Source organism: Schistocerca gregaria, chromosome X (assembly GCF_023897955.1).
Source record: "Schistocerca gregaria isolate iqSchGreg1 chromosome X, iqSchGreg1.2, whole genome shotgun sequence".
NCBI lineage: Eukaryota > Metazoa > Arthropoda > Insecta > Orthoptera > Acrididae > Schistocerca > Schistocerca gregaria.
In genome coordinates, this window is record NC_064931.1 from 450730119 (window position 1) to 450748045 (window position 17927).

Genomic DNA, 17927 nt, shown 5'->3' on the forward strand with positions numbered 1-17927 from the left:
AAATGAGGTGCCCAACAATAGCTGAAACATGGTTCACAAATGGGGCATTTTACAACTCTGTTATTTTAAAACATTTTAATTGGAGCATTAGATGCTGCCGCAGCAATGAATACTGTTTAGTCTCGGTGCATAACATTGCTGTTCACTCCGTTTCTTGACTGTTATCTCCGTAAAGGAAAAGGATACAAAAATTGGACGCTGATTTGACTTCGTCGGTAGTTTAGCGTCCTGTCAACAGGTGGCGGTCGCGCTGCTCTCCCCACCTCAGTCGCCGACGCACTACAATGCCGTGCACATCGCTGTGCCCAGTGCTTGCTTCCTAGTGTTCCTCGCTTGAGCTGAATATCACAAAGCACCCAAAATGGGTCAGGTTGATAGGCTACACGTCCCAAATGAGCTGGGCTTCCAGCACACGTTGGTAAGTAAAAATATTTCCTTTCTAATGACATATCAGCAGACGTTTTCTGCATTAAATCAATTCTTTTTTTGTCATTATCACTGTGTATTTGTATGGTATTTGTATGAGAGCGAGAAATTAGCTGGAAGGGTTTGTCTCACATAATCAGATGTCTTGTTTGAGCCATATAAATCTGTGCAAGTCTCATGCATTTGAATTTTGTAGGCTGCCGCGCGTCAAGAACTCGCGCGTGCGCTCACTGAGTACCTACCGGTCTTTGTTGCTACACGTGGTGCGGCAGCGAAAATGAATGAAACATTTAGGTATCAGTGTTATTACTGTATTTACATGGATTTGGGCAGATGATTTCTGTTTCAACAGAAACTCATTTACCACTATGAACAACAGCAGCATAAAAAGATATATCTAAAGGAAATGAGAAGACTACTTATTCCGCTATATTGGTTCGTTCCTCAGGGAAAAATGTGACAGCTCTGTTGTTGTTCAGCCAAGCATTTCTTGATCCAGTCATGACTTGTCGTATATGTCTTCGTGAATGACATTTCAGTATTTTGCGATTTGCCAGATTTAGTGTCTCCAAAGGTTTCTCTTCAATAGGATTCCCACTTTCAAGGGTTGCAGTAATTTTTCTCTTGTTTTATCCCCAAGTAAAAATATTCGAAGTATTTCGCTGACTTGTAAAAAACTGGTTGTGCAGATTTTGTGTCTGCATCTGGCTTGCACAAACAAAATGGGAATTAAGATTTAAAAACTCAAATACTGTGTATCACCCAAGTGGCAACAGTCAGTTCATGTTCTCCATTACGCTCCGATCGCAGTATTTAGAATAGTCAGAACACGACCAGAGGGCATAACTCCTTCATATTGTCAGCATTGTATGATTCGATGACAAATTTGTCATTTACACGCTTTGGTTGGACTCACATACGAGGATACGTATATTAGAGGAAAAAAAACTCGAGATAAACAATTAGTGTTATTTAAAAGTTCCAATTCCGACGACGCTAAAAATGCTTTGATCCTTCAAACATCTTTCTGCGCGTAGTGTCTCTGTACATTTGTTAGTATAATATGTATCGCTAGTAAAAATTGAGCAGCTACATTGTTTGCATTTATTTTTCGGTCTATGAAGACACTAAACAATTATACTGCTGAATGGCTCGGGATCTGTCTTACTACAAAGAAATTCACCACTGACTCGACCGCGACCACCGCCGTGTGTTATTTGTTCACTCTTTGAGTTAAAATGGTGTCCAATACTGATAATAATCACGACACACGAAGCATGATATTCAGATTCGTCACAAATTGATCTCAGTTTCTCTTCGCTACAGCAGTATTTCTAAATGATGCGTTTTTAGGTGCAGCTCTCCATTTTCCCAGACTACTGATGTATTTGCTTTACTGCTTTTAGTATACAAGTTCTCGGTTCGGAAAACATTTTTGTAATTTGTCACTTTAAAAGTCATCGAACATGCGTGAATAACAACAATGAAATGATTAATTATGTATCTAAAGAAAAATAACGCTCATTTAAATCGTGTGAACAAATTAAGAAGAGTCTCAACAATGATTTTAAATTCGTTGAACATCACAGTCAACAATATTTTAATTCCAAGTTGAAATATTTAGAAATCACTGACAATTAAGTTTTTAGAAAAATGGGTTCTTGATCTACACAACTTATTAGTTAAGCCTCTGCGATCGATCGTTTACAATGAGAGCAGTTGAAATTCAACATGGGCCGACAGATTAGAGAGTCACGAACGAAAGTCTTGTTTTCGCGCAGCTGCTGAGATTTCTTGCTTTGCAGTAGCTAAAGCCTGACTGAAAGGAAAGGCCATGACAGAGTGCATACTGAATGCTTTCGAAACTGTATGTTGCGGAACTGGCAACGCGTTTCTTGATTAACATTGCTTTGCTCGCCGGCAAACCAAAAATTATCGTTTGTTGCGAAGGGGGTTGTCCTTGAACAAACGAAAATGTCAGAGCTGAAGGTATTTTTCGAATTAGATGTGAAATCACGAACTCAGATTGTCGTTATCACAGTTCCCAACGATGACTGTTGCTACTTCATCACGCACTCTTGGGGGTGCCATCAGGTAATGAAACAATTAATACTGGAAGTATTCGAAGACAGTCAACAAGCTCTCTTTGCCCAGAACTTTGCATATCTTCAGCACCGTCACTCATTTTTATAATAAATTAAATTGCATGTTATTTTGCTTACTTTTGTTTCCTAGGGCTTCTCAGTCCGCTTTTGTCAGCTATATGCATTGACTAAATTGTATTCAAGAAAAATGTGGCGAATTTCTATGAGCGCGACTCTACCGTACAACGTGTTATGGAAGTGAATCACTAAGCACCAGACGTTAAAGTTCGGTCCAGTGTGTGATGTTTCGTTGAATACTCTCTGTTACTTCAACAAAGCTTGGATTTTACCTGATGGAATATCGTTCGAAGCGTCATGTTGTTACCTTCTTTCGCAGAAAACACAACTCGTTTCATCAATCCAGTGAGTTTTGCACGTTACAATTTGACGTCCGACGCACATCAAGGAAGTATCTTAAGACCAGTGCTATTCGAAATTTACATACAGGACACAGCAAACAACTTCAAGATATCTGAGGAGGATAAAATTATTTATAAAGCTATTCGAAGAAAGAGAATGTTTTGCGACGCCCTGGGAGAAGTATATAAAACTATTTCAGTGCGCAAGCATTAGCTACTAGTTGTACAATGTCAAGGTATTTTCGAAGGTAACAGCAGTACGAAACCTGTGACAAGAATGAGCGGCATTAAAGATCTTATGTTATCTGTTCACTGTGATGAGTAAAGGAAATGACCACGACCACAGTAATCTAGGAATGAGTACGATAAACAACGAACGCTGTGTGTCTCACCTGAGAAACGCAGCATACGAACTCCTCAACCGCTCTGGAATTTTCTTTTGCTACAGGTTTTGGGCGTTGCCCCTAAACATCGAATTGGTGGAGAAGTGTAAGACACAATCAGCGCTGCGTGGTTCGTGCCTGGCGTATTTTGTTACTTCTGGGGCACTGCAACAATTTTTATGAATCATAGGCGGGAGGAATTATATAATTCATTCCACGAAGCAACTAGTGAAAACTCTGACGAGACTCTCTCGAGCAATCATATCTCCATATTTAGATTAGTAATAACGTAACTCGAAGCTTTCTTCAACTGGCCGTTGATATCTTTAGCAGCACGCCTTTGAATTCATTCTATCTCTCCTTCTAGTTCGGTCTCGTGATGATCTGCGCATGTTGAGTGCTAACGTTTGCCGATCGCTAGAAGGTGTTGTATGAGCTTGGATTCGTAGGTGGAGTATGTCTATAAGAGGAAAACTTGAATATCTTTTTCAAGCAGTTCTCCACTGTGACCTAACACACCCCTTCCAGTTCAATTTCACCACTTACATACATGAAAGATGTTATGTTTTTTATACATAAACAGTGCTTCCAATAAAATACTGCACTAATCCTCCATTAGACTAATCTTTCCACATAATCTGCCCTCGACTGGAGAACAGGTCCCAAACAGAAAAATAAATATAAATGCAGTATCGAAATTCTGAATTAGTTTGCTCATGTTGAGATTGTAGGGGCGATCTGTAGTGATTACTTAGGAGAAGAAGATCTTCTTAGCCGAGGTCGCTGTAAAGGAATGTTATTGTAGATAATCTGTTTCCGTAAAACTTATTACAAACATGTTGTGCCGTCTACACACAAAACCTTTCCATTGAATTTCCAGGTACATAAAACATGAAATGAGTGATGCGTTAGCACGTCAAAATTACTGTGTACATCACAATTCGCTAAAACATCGTTCCTGTAACAGAACATGTCTGCCATGCTTACCAGGGCGTCGCAAGACTAACATGTGTAGATGGTAACTTAGTTTTGTCGAAACCAGCTGTGTACAATGAATATTTTTTTACAGACTAAGAAGTTATTTTTCTCTTAAGAAATTTTCAATTTTGCGTAAATATATCCTACTTTGTTCTTCAAGAATGAAACAAATTAATAAAACGGTTTTCTACTTAGAGAATCCAATGTGTAATTACTTAGGGTACGTTGGGATGTCCAGCAATACACATTCAAATACATCCGAGGACAAGAAGATAAATTTTTGGCCTGGCAATACTTTTTGATGCAGTCCTGTTTTAGATCAATGCATTTCGTTCAAAGTTTTTGTAGTGAGGTTCAAAAAATGGTTCAAATGGCTCTGAGCACTATGGGAATCAACTGCTGTGGTCATTAGTCCCCTAGAACTTAGAACTACTTAAACCTAACTAACCTAAGGACATCACACACATCCATGCCCGAGGCAGGATTCGAACCTGCGACCGTAGCAGTCGTACGGCTCCGGACTGCGCGCCTAGAACCGCGAGACCACCGCGGCCGGCTTGTAGTGAGGTGATTCCAGCGTAGAAGTACAATTAGGAAAAGCCTGCAGACTACATATCTAATAAAGTCATGACGACTTCACTGGACAGAAAACGAATCCCAACCACAAATTTCTCCAGACGTGAGATTAAACGGAAGTAAAAGGGTGCAACATCTAGACAATACATAGATGCTGAATGTTTACTTCAGATGCTTCAGTTTTCTCATCGCCAAAGCAATTTCGTGGACAAGTCTTCGTTTTAGCATCCAAGCCTCTTCCCACGTATTTCACATTTGTCAAGAAGACCCACATTGCGTGCGCCAGTTATTATTACCCATTATGCTAGGCATTTCATAAGAAGAATGTGTTACAGAACCCAGAAAAAAGTCGTCATTTTTGTTGCACGAATAGTAGTTTCCACTATCTATTTCCACCACAGTCTCGTCTTCGATGTGACATCGTGGATACATACCTCACGCTCAGTAACAAATATGCCCATAAACTCTGTTGTGTTCTTTCTAAAACGACCGAAACGTTGTTGAGAATTCATTTGTAAGTTTGCGTTTGGTCAACGTTCAATACATTTGGCGTCCCTAATGTACGAAGCTTTCCCCTAATTATAGAATCTATAATATGCCTTTAGTGTTAGCTGTCTGATAACACCTTTGATCACTGCTCATCCAGTACCGTATTGTGCACATTTTCCACACTTTCATCTATCGATGCAGTTGCGGAACGTCCGTGACAGGGAGAATCTTCAAGAGAAGTATAGCCACGTTTGAAACCAGTGAGCCATTTTTTAACTGTTGAACATGAAGAAGCAAACTCATTATAAACCTTCATCACCTTTGGATGGAATTCTGTTGCTGATAAGATAACAGTGTAATGCAATGTAACCATTTCAAAGAAACGCGCAGAACAAGACAACTTTAAAAAGGCGCATAAACAGAATTATTGAGTTCATCGAATTAATATTTTCTCAGCATGTACCAACATTTTAAAAATGGATTGATATCAACGCGATCTGTGTTCCAGGACGAGAAATTGTCTCCTATCGTAAATACTGCGTGTACCCAGCAACCCGCGTGGAGCGAGAATGCACGGGAATGGGCTATCTTCCTGTTAGTATTTCATCGGCGAAGTGCTTGCGCATCCGCCACACTTGTGATACACAACGCCAAGCCTTCTCTTATTCTTTCTCGAGAGTATCATCACGTAACGTTAATAGCACGCCTACTTTTTACTGAATGTGTAATCGTTTAAGAGAAATCAACTTCCAACGATCCACCAATGGGTTCGAAGACCTTATTACCATTACACATTGATAGAGAACTACAGTAAACACATTGATCAAAGTTAACAGGAACAGTTTTTGTATGTACAAGAATTTATCGACAATCTTAAATTCAAGTAACTAAACCATTTACGCACAGAGAGCAGCAGCACTGTATCCTGTACCAATGTGTTTGCTTCTAGGATTGTCTAGAAACAACAGAATTTGAAATTGTCGAGCTTAACCAGTCTGGGGATATCGTATAGAGCGCGTAATGACTCAGTGTTGTTAACAGAGATCTGGGTAAAGGGTGGCTATCTCTGGCTTTGAAATAATTTAAGAAGTAATTCAATATTACCTACAACGTAATGGCTGATAGGTATGGTGTAGTTTTCACTCAGTGATAGAGGTTTATCACATCATATTGCTACTGTGCACAAAAAATCTATCCTAGGTGTGAAAATAGCCACTCATTTGTTAATAATATTACCCGTTAAAATGGCAGTCACTAGCTTTAACAAAAGCTTGTGTAATAATTACTAACATTAAGCACGCATCACGTGTAACATAATTATTCAATTAAAGTAACAAAACTGGAAAGAATGCTGAATACTGAATTCTATTACGTGTCTCGCAGGACGGTGAGAACAGAATTTCGGGCCGATTCGAGCTTTGTTGTTTGTCAATATAATACGTGATCATTTTCATGAGTCCTGAGTTCCACATTTTACGTGCTAACTAGTTAGTTGTTTAGTTAGTTAATTCCACGTTCTGTAGATCACATTCACTATATAAGATGATGTGGAACGTGCCAATTGGACTCTCAGTAACATGCAATATTAGCTGGGTCCAATCTTTATGCTTCAGAGGCAGCGAGACACAATTTCCTTCCATCAAGAAAGATGATCTTCAGCTTTTAATAACCTCGAAGTAGACTTAAATCAGAATAAATCAAATGAAAGTGCGAGAGAAATCTTAAGCATTACAATCACCGATATCTACAGATCTGCGAAAAGAAGGAATGTATCAAAACTGAATATCGCTATTTTCTCCGCCTGACATTACCGTGTCTTGTATGTCACTGTCACGACTTTTCTCTCATTCAATCTTGCATCAGGGTCCTCGAAGTAGAGCGGCCCACGTTTCAAAACGTCTCAAACTACCAAAAATTGTGGTTTGTACTCCTACCGCTGCAGAAAGAATATTTGACGACTTGTATTTCGATTAACCCTTTACCTGACCATCGCCACTAATAATATTTTACCTGCGTCGATTAAACCTGCTGCTAATAGCTTCATTCGTTGTGTAGGTGTCGTACTATGAGTATGATTCCAAAGGTTCTGGAACGATGCCGTATTTGTTCTGTACGTTTTTTTCTCTTGCACTTAACGTAGCGTTCAAGATTACAAATTTCAGAAAACAGTTCAGACATAAGCAACAAGCTATAGCGAGTTACTGCACTGAAGTATATATTCCCCTTGAGGTAGCTGAAAGCTACTAAACGCTCATCAGCGAATAGAGATATTTACAGGACCATTATTTCAAGCATCACAATGCAACTCGCCAAAGCTGTATGTTGTAGAATCCAGATAGTTGTGTGAAAATTTTTTCATGTATTTTTTTATGTACTAGCACAATGTCAACATCCTTTATGCACCAGTGAATAAAAAAAAAAAAAACACTCCGTCTTCAGGCCACGAGTGGCCTACCGGGACCATCCGACCGCCGTGTCATTCCCGGTAGAGGATGCGGATAGGAGGGGTATGAGGTCACTACACCGCTCTCCCGGTCGTTAAGATGGTATTCTTGACCGAAGCCGCTACTATTCGGTCGAGTAGCTCCTCAATTGGCATTACGGGGCTGAGTGCACCCAGAAAATGGCAACAGTGCATGGCGGCCTGTATGGTCACCCATCCAAGTGCCCACCACGCCCGACAGTACTTAACTTCGGTGATCTCACGGGAATCGGCGTATCCACTGCGGCAAGGCCGTTGCCACCAGTGAATATACACCAAAAGAAAAAAAAACTAAGCACTAAGAACGAATTATACGAGTGGAGCAGAAATCGTTAGAGGTATGTACAGCCGGCCTTAGTGGGCGAGCGGCTCTAGGCGCTTCAGTCTGCAACCGCGCAACCGCTACGGTCGCAGGTTCGAATTCTGCCTCGGGCATGGATGTGTGTGATGTCCTTAGGTTAGTGAGGTATAAGTGGTTCTAAGTTCTAGGGGACTGATGGCCTCAGATGTTAAGTCTCATAGTGGTCAGAGCCATTTGAACCATTTTTTTCATCGGTTCTCTAGAACTCAGAACTACTTAGACCTAACTAACCTAAGGGTATCACACAAATCCACGCCCGAGGCAGGATTCGGACCTGCGACCGCAGCGGTTGCGCGGTTCCAGACTGAAGCGCCTAGAACCGCTCGGCTTTCAGAAAACATTGGATGAGTTACTCAAGAGAGAGAGCTCCAGAAGCTGAGCAGATCAGCAACGCCTAGGTTTACCTATGGCCCTCATGCGAGCAGTTATTCGGCTTGGCATTTACTAATAGGGTTTTTAGATTTCCTCCTGAGGGATATCGTGCGAAATTCTGTCAAATTGGCGCGTTACATCGTCAAAATACCAAGCTGGCTGGAGATACCTGCCCGTAATGCTCCAAACGTTCACAGTTGGGGGCAGCTCCGGCGGCCTTGCTGGCCAAGGTAGAGTCTGGCAAGCACGAAGACCGTCAGTAAAAACTATCAGCGTCTGCACGCGGGCATTATCTCGCTGAAATGTAAGCCAGGATGGCTTACCGTGTAGAAAAACAAAACGGAGCATAGAATATTGTCGAGTACCTCTGTGGTGCAACGGTGCAGCAGATGACAACCAAAGGGGTCTTTTATGAAATGAAATGGCACCCCACACCATCACTCCCGGTTGTCGGACCGTGTGGCGGGCGACAGCCTACTTACTATCTCACTGCTGTTGGGGCGTCTCTAGACACGTCTTCGCTGGTCAACTGCTACACCATTCAATAAGATTCCAGTTCGAATGTGCCCGACACCACTGCAAACGGGTTCGTTGATGTACGGAGCTCAATGGCACCTGGCGCAGAGGGCACCCCCTTTATGTAAGCCTCCTATTATTGGTCGTTGTGACCACTGAATCATCATTTGCACTTTGGGTCGATGATAATTATGAATCCGGGGCGGTGAATGCCCCTCTCACGACTGCTTCGTTCCCACGTTCTATCGTCTCTGTTGGTCGACCGCTTCCATCTTGACGCTTTGTTCGGCCGTGGTTCACCCGTTTTTGCCAACATCGTCGAATGGTGGCATCGCTCCTATTCAAACGTCGAGCGATTCGCCGATTTCTCGAACCGGCTTATTTCAACCCAACTACACGTCCTCTCCCAAAAGCTGATAACGCCGTATACTGTTCACTCGCCTGTCTACGAGGCATAGTCACTGTCCAGCTGAGTACACGGAATGAACAGGCCCTGCTATCGACATTTCCCCTGTTTACGATCGTTGTCAGCTGCGCGGTGACACTGCGCTGCAGCAACACACATTCATACATCTGCCACCAAAGTTTACAATTTCGCATTTTCCACCGAATATTAATTTGTGTCCAATTTGCGTAACTTCTTCGTATGCGTCTTTTCTTTGTATCAGAGTTTACATTGCTCGCTAAATGCTAATACGAATTATCCATAGAAGATTGGAACCGTTGGTAGAAGCCGACTGGCGAAGGACCAGTTTAGGTTCCGAAGTAACGCAGCCTCACCTGAGGCAATAGTGACCCTCCGACTTAGGAAATAGACTGAAGAATGACTAATCTACGTTAACAGTAATTGTGTACCTCTAAAAAAAACCGACAGTGTTGAGTTGAATACACTCTTAGAAATTCTCAAGTTATCAAGGAAAAAACATAAGGAGCGAAAGTTTATCTGCAACTTGCACGGAAACCTGACTGCGTTTATAAGCGTCGAAGGAAATGGAAGAATGACGGTAGTTAAGAAGGGAGTGAGACAGAATCGTAGCCCATTGTCAAAGAAGAAATAAAACTTTGATATTTGACGACCGGAATGTTATTCTCTCACAGACAGCAGAGGACTTTGAACGTCAGTTTAACAATACAGTATAGACAGTGTCTTCAAAAGAGCTCATAAGATTAACATAAACAGAAGCAATACAAGAATAGTTTAGTTTTGCCGAATGACATTAGGTAATGCTCTAGGTATTAAATTAGAAAACGAGACGCTGAAAGAAGTAGATAGAAATTGATATTTGGGCATCAAAATACAAGGCGCTTCTGAAAAATTAGGTGAATGGTCTCAGAAAGTAAACAAAACAGGAGTTACATACTATATGTCTTTACTGGCCTTCAGAATAATCACTATTAGATGCAACACTCTTCTGACATCGGTTGTAAAGCTTTTGGAAACCATCAGCGAACGCTTCTCGTGGATTGCTCGAAGTGCCATGGTCACGCGCTTCTGGACATGTTCTTGAACAGCAGAGCTTGCACAATCTTTGCATATCTTCAGCTCTATTGCTCTCATTTTCGAAGACAGCCGCCGATCACACGCAAGCACCCGTCGCACTCTTTCGATGTTGTCACGGATAGTGAGTCTTCACCCGAATGCGGCTCGTCATCGACTCCGTCCTCTCCGTCTCTAAAGCGTTTACTCACTGCTTCAACACCGTATACTTGCACTGACATTCCCCGAGTCTCCCTAATTTTAAGCCAGACCTAATTTTAACGCGTTGCTCCATTTCGCAATGAGACGAGTGCGATGGTGATTGCTGTAAAGGCCAATAGAGGTATTTTGTATGTAACTCTTGTTTTTTTTCATATTCTGTGACAATTCAAGGGAATTTTCAGACGCATCTAGTAACTGACAACGACAGAGGTATAGCAAATGTAAAGTAAAGAAAGCGAGAAGAGCTTCCCTGAAAAAGAGAAATATTTTATCATCTAATACAAATTTAAGTGATGAGAAGTCTTCTAAGACTATATTTTTGTAGAGTGTAGCCTTGTACGGAAGTGAATCGTGTACGATGTTCAGTCCAGACAAGAGGAGAATGGAAGCTTTTGAAATGTAGCGCTACAGAACAGCGCTGATAATCAGACTGATACATCACTTAACTAATGAAGAGATATCAAATTAGATGGGGAAGAGAAGAAATTTGTAGCTCGACTTGACGGACGAAAGGGGTCGGTTGATGAGATACTTTCTGAGGCATCAAGGAATAGTGTGTTTGGTAATAGAGGGAAGAGTGTGAGCTAAAAAGTGTAGAGTGAGGCTAAGGTCTGACTACATTAAATAGGTTCAAGTGGATGCAGTTTTCAGTTGTTAAACAGAAATGAGGCGACTTGCACAGGGTAGACTAGCGTGGAGTCATGCACCAAACCACTTTGCGGAGTGAAAACTACAACTAGCTACAGCATTCTGGATTCTACAAGACCACTATAGTTTGATCAACGTTCTACGTGTGCTTCGCAAAATAATATTTAATATTTCGGTAAAGGTTGCCATCTGTTGATGAACCTGCTGTGACTTGCGTAATAGCTCACGCAAATATTTCGAGATAAGAATTTGCTCATAGTCATCGGTCACTGCGTTAAAAAACGCCCAAAAAGGCTAAGATCCAATGATCTTCACATTATTCTTCGTACGTGTGAAAGACGTGAAGTATCGCATCTCGATTTCCACATTTGACTGTGTCACCATAAGTGCCTGGTAATGCGGTTCACAGGTTAGAAAGTAATAAGGGTGTACTAATGCGAATATGATCATGCGTAGTATAACAACATTACAATTTGAAACAGAGCGTAATTTCTAAACCAAGTTTATCTGGTAGTACAGAGGCCGAAAAAATAATTCGCAGTGAGTTTTAAAGTTCGTGATTGCGAAAGGAAACCCCAGGAACCCAGATTATCACGAACGGAGCAGGAAACGATTCACACCTTTTACGAAACCGACCGGAAGGACTGAGAAGTTGTACCTCCCCTCTTCTCTCGTCTTCTAACGGAACGTCCTGTAAACAACGGGTTTATTAGAGACACACTAACGTTACCTAACTAAACGAAGGGAAGCTGTGATGCAAAAGGCGTTGTGCAATATATGCTCGTGAGAAACTGCTTGCTGTTTGTCTGTGCAATAAGAACCTTACTAGAGAGGAAATCGGTAAATCAGTACTGCGTTTACATAAACGGACATGGAGTGGAACATAAATTGAGCTGAGCAGAAATATCGAGAATTATTGCAAAAATACCTGTCTCGATTTCAGTGAACTTAGGATTAACGTAAATTTATGGGTTCAAAATGGGAAAACGCAGTGATGTTCTACGTTACGTTATCCGTTGCAAAATCTGATTATTCCACTTGTAAGCGTCTCTGAGCACTGTGGGACTTAACTTCTGAGATCATCAGTCCCCTAGAACTTAGAACTACTTAAACCTAACTAACGGAAGGACATCACACACATCCATGCCCGAGGCAGGATTCGAATCTGGCGGTCGCGCGGTTCCAGACTGTAGCGCCTAGAACTGCTCGGCCACTCCGGCCGGCTTTTGCTGTTTCCCTACTAAACAAAAGACATTATTTAGTAAAAGAAGTAAAATCACATTTAGACGTCTTATAAAAAGCAAGATTATTGGAGATGGAAAACCCCGAAACGTTGTTGAAGAAGCTATCCTGCCTTCCTGCAGTAAAGTGACAATGTGCTCACGGGCCAAGTTTCAAAAGTGCCTTTGTGGCATGTTTACGAACAATACAATCCACATAAGCCGCATTGTCCCGTTCATGATTGGGGACACATCATGCTCTACAGCGCTGCACTGAGAATGCAGGTTTTCGATTTTTTAAAAAAAGATCATTAGCGCGACGAAAACGATTTGTGAGCAGTTTATATTTAAAAATTATTTAACTCGTCAAAACGAATGAGAATGTTACAAAGTCATCGATAAAATTGCACAGACATAAATCACTATGGCAGCTCGGTGATTTGTACCTCTCTCAAGTTCAGTGTCCTACATGGTTACCTCGCCCAGTGCATATTGCTATGTAAGTAGCATTTTTTTGAAATGCAAGAACGAATATTGTGTCGTCAGTCGGGAAGATGTGCCAGATAATCTACGGTGTAACTTTAGTGAGAGAGCGCAGCAGCATAAATCTACCGCTTGTGATAGCAGAGAGACTGGTGCGATCCGCCGCCAAGTATTTAGTGAGGCAGAGGCGACAGCGAAGAGCACGCAAGCAAACATAGGCCTACCAGGCGCTAAGCAGTGTCAGCGCACGAGGCGGCGCACATAGGCGCAGTACCGTTGTGTGGTGTAAGCCGGCCGTCGTTACGCTGCGCTAAGCGCTCTTAAAAAGTGCATTCTTTGGGAGAAGATAGAGACAGGTTCAAGTCCGCAACGGAATCCTTCATTATGCGCCAGAATATACCACGAAAAAATGTTGTAGACACACCAAAATTGTCATAAGCTTAATCAAGTACCATCTGCGCAACGATAGCGTGTCTCGCGGAGCGACACCGAATTTCTGCTTGGCGGTGCGTGCACCTCTCTGGGTTCAGCAAAGGCAGGAGATCGCTACAGAAAAAAAGGCTTGTGAAACGGTTCGTAAGCAGCGCTGGCATAACTTAGTTACTCCAAGGCCACGGACACACTTCTCCGTCATCCCCGAATGCTGGTAACATCATCACGAAAGCACCCTGTATGTCTTCCCGTACTTCACGAATTTATGGAACTGAAATCCAGTTTATAATTGGAACACTTTGCTGAAACTATTGTTAATGAAACAAATAAAATTTTTGGCATCAAGACAGGCCCCGACGCACAAAAGTGTTTTTTGTAGACGCAGACCAGTCAGAAGAAGAGCAAAAAGTATGCAAACATTAGTGAAGACATTAACTCAAAAAAAAAAAAAAAGCTATTGCTATTGCTGGTAACTGCGGAAGGCGCATCTCTCCGCAGATCTGACGTAATCTTTCCAGAGTAGCTGTCTTCTGGAGCCAGTTTTTTAGTTTCTAGGTCGTAAGGGAAGAATGCTCAGCGGAAGATCACAAGTAAAGTTAATATAACCGTTTTTTGCACATGGTTGTAAATAAATGTCAAATGCTGTCAATAAACCAGGTTTCTACGTTTTCTTAGTCAAAAATATTAACGAGCTCATCAAATTAATCTCAATATTTGTTAAGGACCACTCTATTATTATCTGTAACCAAGCAATAAACTCGACAGTTGAAAATATTTTCAGGGATGATACAATTCAAATGTTCGATACAGGTATGCCACCTCTGAAAGTAACTTAAATGAAAACGCTTATAACCGTGTTGTCAATGTGATTCCTGCCGCATTTAACCGTTTCTGAGCTTACTGTTTTCTTGTTATTTGAATGTCTTGTCAACGATCCGGTTTAAGCATCTGAACAGATATCAGTTTTGACTGCTATCGAGAAAAGGTGCGAGTGTAGCCGCATCTGAAGGAATTTTATGATAGTTCACTCGGAATTATCTGGCAAAATCATGGAATACCCAAATCAGAATAGTTAAATAGAGATTAGAACCAGATTCCCCTTAACACTAGTCCGCCGTCATATCCCCTGCCACTTCCACATCAACATTGTTCTTGAGATGATTAAAATTAATGTCAGAAAAGTTCAAGAGTCTTCACGTTCATTATTTCATTATGACTGATCCTTTGTGGAGACTAATTGCATTTTCTATCAATACTGGCCGAAGGATAGCTTCGGCTGCAGATGGGACACGGTCTGAGGCAAATCAACGGCACTTGTGCATAACTGGACTGAATTCCGAAGAAATTTCCTCAGCTTACAATTAGTTCCTAGCATTTCACCACACAAATCGTTTCTGTAACAGAAGACTGGTCATCTAGAAGAACGAATGAAACCAAAAAATACAAGCATTTCACCTTTGCGCAGACTTATTGATCAAACTGGACGTCACTCCATAGAGCCAACCGACACGACTATGTGACTGTGTGTAAAAATTGGCTGATTCAGACATATGTCTGTGCATTAAAGAATCATGTAGTGAAATGAGGATTTTTTTATACCGACATGTATCATTGTATGCACAGCCTGACCAAAAAAAAGTGAAGCACTCACTCAGATGGCATAGGTGGACGTCAAAGCAACTTCGCACAAATACACACCATCGGCGGGTATGTATTCGTAAATGATTAGATTTACAATCCTTGTGACAGGTAGAACGGTCGCCAGAAGTGCATTAGCGTAGCTCGTGTTTAGCGTTGTTACAAGTCCAGGTATGGTATTTAAGGAGCGTGAAAAGCATCAGATATTGAATGATCACTCTGAAGGACATGGAGGTGCCGCGTACTCGTGTGAAACAGAGTTCCCAGCATCTGACAGTTTGAAAGGGTCCTCAATGTGCGTCTCCAATGGTTGGCTGATCGAACTGTGTAATATCCAGGTCTGTGGTGCGTTCGCGTGTGACGGTGTCCCAGTGATGGACTGCACGGAGAAGTGAGAGCAGGCATACTCGTAGTTAAGATCCCGGTCGACCCTGTGAGACTGTCACAAGCAAGGATCGTCGTATTGTGCACCATGCACGTAGTAATCGCATGACATGTGCGTGATATCCGAAACCATATAATGGGCTCCCTGAAATATTCTGTGGCACCCTGCAGCATTGGTCGGACCAAATAGATTTTTATGCCGTCCCATACGTAGACTACCATTAACATCACAGTACAAACGGCTGTGTTTGGAGTATTGCCTTGACCAAGAAACATGAACTGCTGCTGAATGGCGTCTGATTGTGTTCAGCGATGAATCGCGGTTCCGCAGTACCCTGGATGACCATCGTCGGCCTGTAGGGGGCGACCTAGGGAGAAGTACCATTTTTCCAATATTTTGTAGAGGCACAGCTGTGCTACTGTTGGCGTCATTGTGTGTGAAGCTATCGGGTTCGAATTCAGGTCAGGACTGATAGTGACTGAGGGAACTCTCATAGTACAACGGTACATCGCAGACACCGTGTTTCCTCGTGTGTTACCTCTCATGTGACAGTATCGTTTGCCTTTTTTCCATCAGGACAACGCTCGTCCTCACATGGGACTTGTCTCTGTGAACTGTCGGCGTGATTTTTAGGTGTTCTCGTGGCCAGCAAGATCTGCAGTTCTGTTCCCGATAGAGCATGCGTGGGACGAGCCAGGACGTCAGATCTGTTCAAATGGCTCTGAGCACCATGAGACTTAACTTCTGAGCTCATCAGTCCCCTAGAACTTAGAAATACACAAACCTAACTAAACTAAGGACATCACAAACATCCATGCCCGAGGCAGGATTCGAACCTGCGACCGTAACGGTCGCGCGGTTCCAGACAGTAGCGCCTAGAACCGCACGCCCACACCGGCCGGCATCAAATCTGTCCCAGTGCATGTATAGCAAGGAGTTACAACAGTTGTGGGCCACTTCGCCTCAGGAGAGAATACAACGATTTTATGACTCCTTTCACAACCAACTCATTGCTTGCATTGAGGCCAGAGGGGGTGATTTTTCATCAGTCAATGTAGTTCCTGACGCAAATAAAGAAAAAAAAGCAAAAGTGGTCGAGAGTCTTTCACAGAGAGCATGGAGCAGTTTAGGTAGTGCAATCGTATTCAGGAAGAGCGATACTCTGATGCCAATCCGGCCATTCGAATTTAGATTTCCTTGGTTTTCCTTTTTTTTAAAAAAAATATAGATCAGGACGAATCCTTTGTAAAAGCCATAGCTGGTTTCCTTTCTCATTCTTGTCCAATCCAGGATTGTGCTTCATCTCGAATTGCTTCGTCGCTAACGATATATTAAACCCTGACCTTCCTTCATTCTTCGTCAGCTTTCCCAGTAATTTTTCCTGACGGAGAAAGTGATGATAATCAGTGGTATACAGATCAGGGAGGTATTGCAGGGGAAGACATTCTTTGTAGTGCAGTATCGAAGAGTGCACGTGGCAGCCTTCTGTGCGCCTTATACTAGGGAAATTCGCTAAGCTTGTGCTCTCACTTTTTGTCTGGCAGAGCACTGTGAATTACCGGCTGCATAAGCAAGCTTATTTAGAGCATCCGCTTCGTCGACCATCGCGAATGAGTACCTAATACGAGATAATTTGGATCTGACACTTCTTCCACGGGTCTCGTTAGTGGTGTTACGAGCCGGCGTCACTGACGACCAGATGCTAATTCGCGGATGCTACGACCGTGCTTAGCTCCTCTGTCGTAGTCGTCAGCGCAACTAGTGTGTCTGTCCGCTAACTTAACATTCAGTTACAATTTCACCCGTAAGGACCTGATAGAAACTTTCATCGACTTTGTTTAAAAATTTTGGTGTTATCCAGATATTTTCTACCTGTAGATTCACTTGCAAAAACGACAGCAGCGAATGTGCGTGGGAAACCATGCGAAGAACGTTCGAAAGTTTTCATTAAGCCCATCTCCTTCTAACAAAGGAAACTCCCCATCGCAGCCTCCTCAGATTTAGTCGTAAAATGGCCCAGTGGACAGGCCTTCAAAAACTGGACACAGATCAAGCATTAAAACGGGAAGAAGGCGTACTGAACTGTGAAAAAAAGAAGCAAAAAGAAACAGTGAACGGTCCACGCTCAAGATCTTGCAACATCGAGCGAATCTGAATAGCCACGGCGTCGTCGTTATGTGGTCACGGCGTTGAATTACGAGGAGGGAGATCCGTATTCAAATCTCCCTCTTGCCCGCACATACATTTATCCATAAAATGATGAACTTTCCGTCCGGTCATTGACGTGTCTGTTCGCTGTATTCAGATGTGTGCCTTTGTTGTGAAGTAATGTCCAT

General features: G+C 42.3%; 1 protein-coding gene across 1 annotated transcript in view; it reads left to right on the forward strand.

Moving 5' to 3' along the window:
- The first annotated feature begins 261 nt into the window (after positions 1 to 261).
- The window catches only part of LOC126298067 (chloride channel protein 2), a 471803-nt gene continuing 454137 nt past the window's right edge, over positions 262 to 17927 (forward strand). The window contains exon 1 of the mRNA XM_049989387.1: positions 262 to 418. Within this exon, the coding sequence (XP_049845344.1) occupies positions 362 to 418 (57 nt within the window). The 5' untranslated portion in view covers positions 262 to 361. The remainder of the gene's footprint in view (positions 419 to 17927) is intronic.